This window comes from Motacilla alba, chromosome 2 (genome assembly GCF_015832195.1).
Source record: "Motacilla alba alba isolate MOTALB_02 chromosome 2, Motacilla_alba_V1.0_pri, whole genome shotgun sequence".
Lineage (NCBI taxonomy): Eukaryota > Metazoa > Chordata > Aves > Passeriformes > Motacillidae > Motacilla > Motacilla alba.
In genome coordinates, this window is record NC_052017.1 from 19,749,578 (window position 1) to 19,760,648 (window position 11,071).

Sequence of the window (11,071 nt, forward strand, 5' to 3'; positions counted from 1 at the left end):
CCCACCCTGGCCTCAGACCAGGTCATCTGGCAGTCTCCACCTGCCAGACAAGAAGCTGGGATCTTGGCTGGCTCTCCTCGTCCCCAGTGGCTCGGAAACCCACCTCAGTGCAAGCCTGCTGCACATCTACTTGAAGTACCAGTGATGAAGATGTCAGCTCCCACCTCAGCAGAACAGGAGCGCACAGCAGCAGAAGGCGCTGAAGCTCCTGCCCAAACCCCACTGTGCCTCCTGCAGCCTTTTAAAACCGGCAACTCCAGCTGTAGGCCACGTGCCTGTGCCTCCCCACCTGCTCTCCACGGGTTTCTGTATTTCACTTGCACAAGCAAACAAAAAAGAGATCTGACTCCTTGACAGAAGGATGCCTGCAGGGACCAACAGCCAACTATGAGACAGTTTCCCTCTGCTAACGGTTTGCTCTCCTGAGGACAGAGACCAAGGCAACCCCCTCGGAAGGCAGGGAAGGCAATTTTGGTTCCTTGATTTTTAAACTCTTCTATTGCAGCACCGTAAAGACCTGAGTAAAAATAGCAGAAGAAAAGTAACTGAGACTCCAGAGAAGCCAGCCTTGTAATAGCATGGGAACTTTTCATCTGTAGAGACAAAACAAGACAAAACCAGAGACTGCCTCCAGAAGATAAATAAGTTAAAACTGAAACTGCTGAACTGTTTCACAGTGATTTCACACTCTAGGATAATGTAAAGAACAACTATTACATCCCATTTATGCTGATAATGTGTAATACCCAAATGGAAAATATCTCTGGAAGAGATAAACATGTAAAGTCACCTTTTATTGCTTGAGTACAGGATAATGCAAAAAAACCCCAAAGAGCAGAGAATTATCAGAAAAGTAATACCTGAAACCTGAAGGGCTTTCTGCAGTGAAGGACTATTAAAATTTACTTTTGTCAGTAAGGAATACAACACTGAAAGGAGATTACCACTTCAGGACAGAAAACACTACCTCTTGCTGAGGGCCATGAGGAAGTCCAATGAATGGAATTGGATTTTATCTCTCCCTCGTTTGTATATCCTCCACTGAATTGCTGCCACATTGGATCTGGCTTCTAGGGATGCTGCCAGAAGAGAGTAAAACCTTGCCCACCTCTATAACGAATGGGCATTGTTATTATTTAAGTAAGCAAAGGGATATAAATTTTGTTTGTTTATGGCTTACAAAGTATTCTTGTAAGTCAGTACTGGGAAATACACCGCTGCAAAATGTTTGTTTGAAGTACAGGTAAACACGGTATGAACTGGGATAAATCAACTCAGCTGAAAGCAGCAGAGGGCAGTGTGATTAATCTGCTGAGAATAAATCTCTGGATATTGTTCCATTCCTCATTACCACAAGACAGGCAGTGAAGGGATGGTGCTATACAACTGAGAAGGAAGCTGGAGATTCAGAAAGGACAACAGCCAGTGTAAGGGCCTGTAACTAAGCTGATTTTCTGGAGTCACCACATGCACATCACTCTAAAACTCACCTCCTAGTTGATACAGAAGGAAAACTGAACAAGCCTGTCCTCTAGACTCCTGCATTCAGTTTACCTTCTGCAATGCAACCTGAAAAACAAGCCAAGCACTCCAGGGATGATGAAACCTTTAGACTTGGAAGGCAGAAGCATTTAACAGTACCATGTAGCAGAGGAAATCTAAATGCAGGTGAAAGAGCTGAAGAAAACAGTCAAGAAGAGAATTGTTTTCACATAAAATGTGTCAGGTTGTTAGGACGTGCACTGACAGATGATGCATAAGCAGGCAAAAAAAGAACAGGAGGAAAATAATAATGAGGAATAGGGAAGAATTCATCCAGTGTAAGATTCATCCCTCCACAAGGTAGTCTGTAGTTGCTTGATAGAAGGTTTCATTATGTTTTCTTTGAAATGTCTGTGTGTAATTTACTCATCTGATTTGCTATGACTGTCCCTAATGCACAACACAGGAAGCTTTGTGATGAGAAAACAGCAACAGAAATTGAATCTAATGATTTTTGAGGACTGAGAGACTTTGAAGAAGGATCATAAGAAAATTACATGGGAGGAAGGGGAAAAAAGAAGAGGGGCTAAGAGGTACCATGAAAGGCATCAATGTGCCTATGTTATATTATAAATAAATCATAATAGTACCTGGGTTAATTAAAATTATTAAAATGAATATTCTACTAATTCAGATTCCTAAAAAATGGGTTCTTTAAATAAAGAAGTAAAGAGAAGACCGAGGTTGATTTTAAAAAAATACACAAAAAAACTGATCACCAAACACTGATACATTTGAACAATTTGCTTCTTTTCTTTCAGAAAACCTAATGCTGATTTCATTACAAAAGGGCCACACCTAAAACCACCACTTTGCACTGACATATACCTGGACACTGTGAATAAGTCCACAGTGTAACTGTCAGCATGCAGATTTGTCTGAATAAAGCTGGACATCCGAAACTCTACTGCAACTCCATCTAAGACCAAGATCCATCTGAGACTAAGATCACACTGAACTATAACTAGAACTACATTTTTATAGTCATATGGACCTAAAATCCACAGAATTTTAGGTAATACAGAAAAAAACCACCAATATCTTGTCCCAGTTGCAAAGAACTTCCCTGGAAAAATACAGTATAACTGCCATGATTTGTTTGCAGATCTTGTTAGGAAAATGCATTATGAAAATAAGAAATAGATTTTACACAGATGTTATCTAGGAATATTTCACGTATTTAACTGCCTTTTAAGTGAACTATTTCTAGAGTGCTAACTACATTTCACTCCTCTGCCCCACGGTGACAAGTTTGGCCAAAATGGACAGACAGGCGCAATCCAAAATACTGACCATGATGCTATGATAGGTTAAAAGAAATCTCAGCTTTGCAAAAGTAAAATTCTTGGATAAGAGAATTCTTGGGACTTGGTACAACTCTACAAAGGCTCTTCAGTAATATTTCCTTAAATCATAATTCCCAGAAGAAGCACTTTAGAGTGAACACTTTCAGGAGTGACATCATGCCATAAGCTCACACGTTGGTTTGGGGTTTTTTCTTCCTGACAGATTATTTGGCAGAAATGTTTCTAGGATTGGTATTCAACTACCTTAGAGTAAAAGACAGTGGTACAAATAACTGAAGTACCTGTACGCAAATCTACTTAATGATTCCCCTTTCCTTATTAAGCCTCTCCTTCTCACTCTGAATGTGTTCTAAAGCAGCAAGATTTTACAATATTGGGCTTTTTTAAATGTTCATGGAACAAAAATTCAAATCAAAATAATTGTCTCTAAATGCAATGCTTGTTAAGGAATTAAACTGCAGTATTATTCAGACAAAGGGCTCTTTCATTTCCATAACCTTATTTCCTCTCTACCAAAGGTTTATGTATGACTAAACAAGCACATATTGAGAAGATGATTCCTGTTCTGCCTAATGACTTTGACTCCTGAAAACTGAAAAACATCCCTGAACCAAAAAAGGTGCATTATCACTGTCTTAGAAAGTGAATCTTTTTGGCTGTGAATGTTCAGACACCTGTTTTATAAAACAGAATATAACAGAATATAAATGCACTACCTGAAACATAAATAACGTAGGTGTTAGGAAACTATTCTTCCTCTTTAAACAGAGGTTCTTTAACCCTAGTAAAAAGGAGGGTTGAAAAATCAATTTTATGATCAGTATTTGACATTTGTCCACAGCAGAGATGCACCATATGATTTGACAGTTGCTGAATCTGTGCTTAGGGCTGAAAAGATGTAAAAAGTGGGGGATTTGTAGGTCAGAAATAAGCTCCATTGCCACTGTTTCTGGAGAAGCTGGCAAAGCATATGCCCCTACTGAAATGTCTGTTCTGTGCTTGGAGGCTTTGACATCCAAAGAGACACTTTCTCTCTTTTAGTTTAACCTAGTCTCTGCTTCAGTGCCTGGATTTTGTTCTGCTGTCACTGGGCCTGAGTAAAGATCAATCACCAAGACTGCTGACAGACTGACAGCATTTTTCTCTGTCAATCAAGCGCTTCTGCGATGGAGCTAGTCCACCTTCTCAAAGCATCAGAGACAGTTTTGGCAGCAACAGTAAAAACTGCTCCCCAAAAGGAAAAAAACCTCTGTCCTAACAAGCTCATGCATGTTTGTAATCTGAAATGCACACAATCAGATTTTACCACCCTTTTACTGGGTTCAAAAATAGCACTCTGAAGTCTTTGTAGCCAACTATTACAAACTTGAAGATATTAAGCAACATTCATATGCTCAACAGAAACAACCTTTCAAAATACGAAGTCTTTTCTAAGTATGCCTTACCCTGTCTCCTTCTCATCACCCATCCACCGGAACACTGCACATGAACTGAGTGCTTGAAATTTCTGAGATGACTGTATAACCACCTTCGGCATGAAAATCGAGCAGCTTAAATCTGCAGCATGTTCAACACCTTCAGCCTCCCCAAAATTCCTGCCGAACAAGTGGCGTGAATCGCCTTCCCTCACCTACAGACTGTCACCAGCCCGCGGAACAGACGAGGGAGGTTTCAGCCGTGCGTGGCAAGCATCAGGTACAGATACAACAGGTTACTGGAGCAGGGAAAAACAGCCGTACCCTGCGAGTAATACATGTGCGGAAGATCGGCTTAATAGCAACCTATTCTTACATATTCATCCCTCAAATAATCGCAAGGTTCTTTTGAATTACGATGCTTCTACGGCACAGAGCATCCCATGTACGTTAATTAAATGGCATTTGAGGGTGGGGGCGAAGACAGGGGTTTCGGGCATCTTAGGAGAGCTGTCAAACTTTTCTGACGGCGGTGACCAAAGTTGAAGGACGGGCAGCTCCGGGGCCCCGCCGCCCTGCCCCGCGCCCCCGCCCCGCCGCCGCCGCCGCCCCGGCCGAGCCCCGCGGTACCTGCGCTGCCGCCGCCGCGGGCAGGGGATTGTCCAGCAGCTCCATCTGCACCTCCTGCGCCGGGCTGGGAGGCGATTTGGACATGTCGCTCTGGACCATTGGCGAGGAGAGTGGGTAGCTGGGCGCCGAGCCTCTCGCGGGACACAGCCGCGCTGAGCCGAGCCGAGCCGGGCCGGGCTGAACCGAGCCGAGCCGGGCTGGGCCGGGCCGAGCCGAGCCGAGCCGAGCCGAGCCGAGCCGAGCCGAGCCGGGGCGGCGGGCGCCGCTCAGCGCCCGGCCATGCCGAGGAGCGGGCGGGCGGCCCTGCCCTGCTCAGCCCGGCTCCGCTGTGCTCTGCTCTGCTCTGCTCTGCTGCGCTCCGCTCCGCCCTGCCCTGCCCTGCCTGCTGCCGGCGGGGAGCGCTCGGCGCCGGGGCCGGGGCAGCGCCGGCGGCGGGCGCGGGGGAGGGCAGGGGGCGGTGCGTGGGGAAGAGGGAAAGTGACAGCGAGCATCTCCCTCCGGCAGCGCCGGGCGGGGCGGCACCGCCATCCGCGCCTGGATCCGCGCCCGCATCAGCGCCGGGATCCACAACGGGATCCGCAACGGGATCCGCGGGGCCCAGCCCGAACGCGGCCGAGCGGAGAGCAGCAAAGTTGGGGCTGTGGGCCGGGGTGCAGGGGTGCGGTCAGGCCCTGCTTTTCCCTTCAGCCCTGCCGGGCGTCTCGACCCTGGCCGCACGGCATCGCCTGCCTCAGCGAGCACCGGCTAAGAGCTGTGGTTTTAGTGAGCAAACCGGCAAAGTTCCATAGGTCTCTCGTGTCCATAGGGTGTTTGCCTGTACTTGGAGGTTCCTGTGCACAAATCAACAAGGGATGAGTAAGATATAGCCCACGAATTTTATATAATCTGTGTCTGCACAATCTCAATCGTGCTATCAGGTACCCCACAAGAGGCGCTTGAAACACCTGTTTGAAACTTGATCCGGCAAAATCACCCTCCACCCCTGAGATGATCTTTCCTTTCTTGTGAATGACAGATCATTTTGGTCCTGATAGAGACCGAACTCTCTGACCCCGAGAAGCCCACCATGGCTGATACCTTTGTTTCACTGGATGAGACCTAGCTGTGCCCCATGCGGCCTGGGGGAAGCTTACGTTTTCAGAATCACTTTGTAATGGTTTGTGAAATCTCTTATCAGCTGATTATAAACAATGAAAACTAAGTCTAGAAACTGACTGGCCTAATGTCACACACTTAAAATCACAACCATTACTAAAATTAATAAAAGTCACTTTCAGGAAAAGAAGCCAGCAAACCAAAACCAGCACAAAAGCCAGATCAATTTCAAGAAGTACTTTCAAGCTTTGTTCAGATTGCATGGTTGATTTATTTCACTTTTCATAATAGCTAATAAGGTAATAAGGTTCCTTTCTGAATTACCTTACCCCTATGGATTTCCTTATATGAATAGTGAAAATCTTACAGGAACTGCCCATTATTTTTTTGTGAAGGAATTAGCTTTCTCTGCAAGAAGTTTGAGCTCTGAGGTTTGAAGAACTTTCAATTGTCCAAAAAAATTTCATATTTATTTTTGAAGACAACATTTCAAAATTATTTTCTAGAATTTTAAGGTGTTGTCCATGACAAAACACAACCTTAATTTAAAGTGAAAATTGTGGGGTTTATTGCTTAACTTTCTTTCAACTAATTCAATAGACATGTTCAACAATATTGAAACTACAAAGATGCTGGAGCCTGGACAGATGTTCTTCAGGTGGTTATAACCAAAAAGATATTTTCTTTTTAGACATTTGGTCTGAAAAATGCATACTTCACCATCTAGTAGAGGCTTTGAAGTAGCTATTTCTTTGACACAAATTAGATTGTTTAAATGGAATCACTTTTTGTGACCATCATCATTATTAAGGAATTTACTGAAAAACCTAAATATAGTATTCATGTTAATGATTGCTGGGTGGCATAATATTATAGAAAGATGTTGTCTTTGAATTTCTATCACCTTTATGGCTTTGGAACAATTTATCCTTCTGTTTTGAGGCACACTAGGACAGGCGCTTGGCGATCCACCATGATTCAGTACATTTACTTGGTAGATTTTCAGGCATCTGTCAGGGATTGCCTGTTCTCTCTCACACAGAGAAAGGAGTGGAAGTCACTTAATCATGTAACAGTGGCCCTTCATATGGCCTTCTGGATTTTCACTTTGTAAAGAGTGTATAAGAGCATTTTTTTAAAGTATACCATCCTTCTGTAAGAGTAGTAGGGATCATTTTTGAAACACTACAGTTTCTACAACCATAAATTGTGAATCTGGACTGAAAGAGTATTTCTACTGTTTTATAAATTAGAACTTGAAATGTCAATTGAAGTTCATTTTTTGTATGCTCATATCTTTTATGATTAGTTTCTCTTTTTTTTTTTTTTCTTTCCACTATAAAAATATAATGGTAATTATTTTGCTTGTTTATGTATACCCATATAGGGTCTATAGAAAGCAAAGAGTCAGGAAAAAAGTTTCTCCCTCCCACACACACAAATAACATCTGAATTTTTAGTAAGTTTATTTGGTTTTTCTTTCTGAGGAAAAAAATTCTACATAACTGTTCTTTAGCAGCAATTATCATTCATTGCCTTGATGTAATAAGTAGCTAGAAAATTAGCATAGAAAAATAATTGTATTTTATTATTTTTCACCCCTTTTGTTCAGCAGTTAATCCAAGTTCTCTGACCTTGAAATGTGCAGTGAAAATCCCTCAGCTGAACACATATGCATGCAGTCATCCCTCTGCATGCTGTTTTTGGTCACCTCTACTCCAGGAGAAGGGTCAATGTGTAAAAACAATGTGCAGAGATTCTAAATTGCTCTCTGTTTCTTAAGGGGAAAAGCAACCTGGTATGCCTAACCCCTTCTCAGCAGAAAACCACACTGCTGCATTTATTTACACTTTTATCTGCAACGAAGAGGTGTTGTGCATGCTTATTTGGATTTTTATAAACATGTAAATGTTAGAAAACCAGAAGAAAACACAAGCTGTTTTGTTCATAGGTCTTTCTGTTTTCTTTAAAAAAACAACCCCAAAAGCTTAGGCTGACAAACAAGATAACCTGATTTGGGTGCCAAAAATAGCTGGGTTTTTTTTGCATGAGAGTTTAGATGTTCTTTTAAAGCATGGAGGGCTGTATTACTTTGCATATTTAATTGTTCTTTGCCACCAGTATAAGAATGTGGTGTCAGCACCATGTCCTAACCTTTCTACCCATGTATGGCAAGAACATGTTTGGTTTAGCCTACAACTATCACCTAAATGGGCAAAAAATAGGCCGAGGAGGGTTGGCTGGTATTTGTGCAAATGCAGCTAAAAGCTTATAACGACCCAAAGGACTTCATTAAAAACTTGCACAAATACAGACCAGTGAGCTTACAATTATTCTTATGAAAAACTATATAAAATGCTTCTAACTGAGCATATATTTAAAGCCCTGATATACAGAATTTCTTTAGGACTTTCAGTTAAAAAGAAATGCTGGCCATCTATTAGTCCGTGCCACCTCCTGCCTAAAATGAATTGTAGCTAAAAATTCAATATTGTGAAAAAAAACCCACTTGATTACCTTGGTTTAATATCTCAAAACAGACATAGTTCATCTTTTTCCAGTGATAAAGTGGAAGCTGCCTGTCACAAGTGCAAATTAAAGGGATTCCTCTTATTTTAGCACTTCATCTTTCACACAAGTCTGAACAAAACCACTCCAGACAGGCTCACTTTTGAATCTGTTATCAGTCTGTATCAGAGCACACCACCACCTGGCTGGATTTAATGAGTTGATCCATCCTCCCAGCTCCTGTTTATTATGCTTTATTCTTGGATATAGGTGCCATGCACCTAAGAAAGCCTTGATTGATACTGTTACAATGTATTCAGGAGAAGACAGGATTGGAAGGAGGAAGATTTCCGCATGATGGAAGATAGGAGCAATATAGAAACACTGGCAAAAATGTTTTTAATGCACAGAAAGGCTCACAATACTCGAAAAAGCCACAACACCTACTAAGCACATATTTTCAGCCCTTTGCAAAACATGACCAAAAAAGGCACGCTCCCGCTCGCAAGCTGTTCACTTTGTGAGAGCAAATTTGCTGTCGATGGGTTGTATACAAAGTTCATGTTTGATTAAGCACTTCTGCAGAAGTTGCTGGTTTCAGTTGATATTTTCTTCGCTTTTTCTATGCTCTCCTGTCATAACTGAGACTGCATATCTCCTTTTGTATCCCCAGTCCTCACCAACTACGGTGTTCCTATTTATAGTATCATTTTTCTCTTATTAAATACTTGAATCACAAGAGCACAAAAAGGCTTTATAGCATTCTCACCCACAAGTGCTCAGCCCATGTGAGTTACTGACATGAGAGACAGATTTTAATAGATCGTGTGTGGCCTGTGTCCAAGGACAGCATCCAAGCTCTCCGTAGCTCCTTGAGGATGGCCTTTCCTCCACCCTTCATTGAGCCCTGTGCTCAGTTTGGGCTCCTCTGCTTTTGGGTAGTTTGTTGGTGGTTTTTTTTTTTCCAACCCGACAATCATTTATTTGTGGCACTGAGGCAAAACTTCATTCAGAATAAATTGTGTAAGAGAAGACAGTGACAACCTCTAGTCAGTGCACGGATTGCAAAACCACCACCGTGGTTGACAGTTAACTCATCATTACCGAGGCTGCTGGCAGAGTTAATACGTCTGAGAGTATTGAAATTCTTTGCCAATTTATACATGTACAGATTTGAAGTGCAAATCGATGATGGCACCACTCCATGTTGCCATCTAGTCAGTTTTGAAAATGAGCATTTGCCAGTTGTCATTTCCCTCCCTCCTTGCCTTGGCTGCTCTAATCTGATCCTCCATGGCACACTGCTTGGCTCTTGGAGCACGAGGAACTCCACTCAAGAACTAAAGGTAAAATGTAGCAGAAAATTAATTACCTTTCCAGGGGGTAAATATGCTGCTTTGTCTCCCTGAGCCATCCTACCATGAAGACTGAGTAGTGCAACTGCCAGGGTGAAAGGGGAAGGAGAGACAGCAGGGATGCACAACTCGGAGCAGGGCTGAAAAATTCCTTCCTGGCAGCACACCAACCCTTAAGGCAGCCTGGCTATAAACATCAAACTGCAAAGGCTTAGTTTTGAGAACATTACTGCAGAATAATGCTGGTTTGATTTCAGAAAAGTAATTTTTGGTAAGTACTTTGAGTTTATGCAACAAAATAAGGCAAGGAAAGACAAGTCTTCAAGCTTTTCTTTGCTCCTCCTTTTTCTCACATATTGCCAAGCCTCTTTTACTCAACTTTCACCCAATCTTTTCCAAAACTGAAGTTCTCATTTTGTAAGAAAATGACTTTTAATAAAGCACCCTTCAAGTTTTATAAGAAAAATGATTCTGAGAAATAAAATGTCAGCAGTCACATTACTGCTGTGATGTAAGTGTTATCGTAGCCACAGTCAATTAACTGCCATCAAAACCAACTTATCTATTTCCAGAGAAAATTTTTAAGGGAAACCTTTCTGCCCCTAGAACATGAAATGGTCCATAAGGCTCCACCATCTTCTCTGACTTCGTGCTGCCCTGAATTTTATTGAGATAACTATCCTTGAAGTGTCCTTCAAAAACCTAAAACCAAGTTAGTACAGACAATAATTTTCTGTTATAACATTGCCATCCCATCTGACTTCTCTAGAAAAAAAATGCCAAAAGCCTAATAGCAACATTCTGATCCCAGTCATGTGCAAAGAAGAAAACACTGGCAAGTATCAATCAAATGTACTATACATTTTGAAAGTAAACATATACTTTTATATTATTTTGAAACCATGTATTTTAAAATACACCCTCAAATACTTCCTGTAACATGTTTCTCAAGTCTGTATGGTTTCCTTATATCATGCATGCTAAGAAAATTAATTTCCCTTTAAATTTGCTTTGGTCTATAGACATATCTTTTTTTTTAAATTTTTTTCATGATGGAATTACACTTATAAAAATAATAGGAAAGGATCAACTTCTAAAATCACGTATCTATTAAAAGCCACAGCTAATGTACTGGTGTCCAAGCCTGTGCTGCCCAGAACTTTAATAATCAAACCACTCTGCACTAGTCCAGCGGGGAGAGGAGGAGTTGCTGCTGAAA

General features: G+C 41.9%; 1 protein-coding gene across 11 annotated transcripts in view; it reads right to left on the reverse strand.

Moving 5' to 3' along the window:
* CACNB2 (calcium voltage-gated channel auxiliary subunit beta 2) overlaps positions 1-5,098 on the reverse strand; it is a 247,207-nt gene extending 242,109 nt beyond the window's left edge. For 6 of the 11 annotated variants that reach the window (XM_038127523.1, XM_038127518.1, XM_038127537.1 and 3 more), the window contains exon 1: positions 4,895-5,098. In XM_038127523.1, the coding sequence (XP_037983451.1) occupies positions 4,895-4,993 (99 nt within the window). In that variant the 5' untranslated portion in view covers positions 4,994-5,098. The remainder of the gene's footprint in view (positions 1-4,894) is intronic. The other 5 variants (XM_038127525.1, XM_038127520.1, XM_038127519.1 and 2 more) reach the window with 2 other exon arrangements.
* Between the last annotated feature and the right edge of the window lie 5,973 nt (positions 5,099-11,071).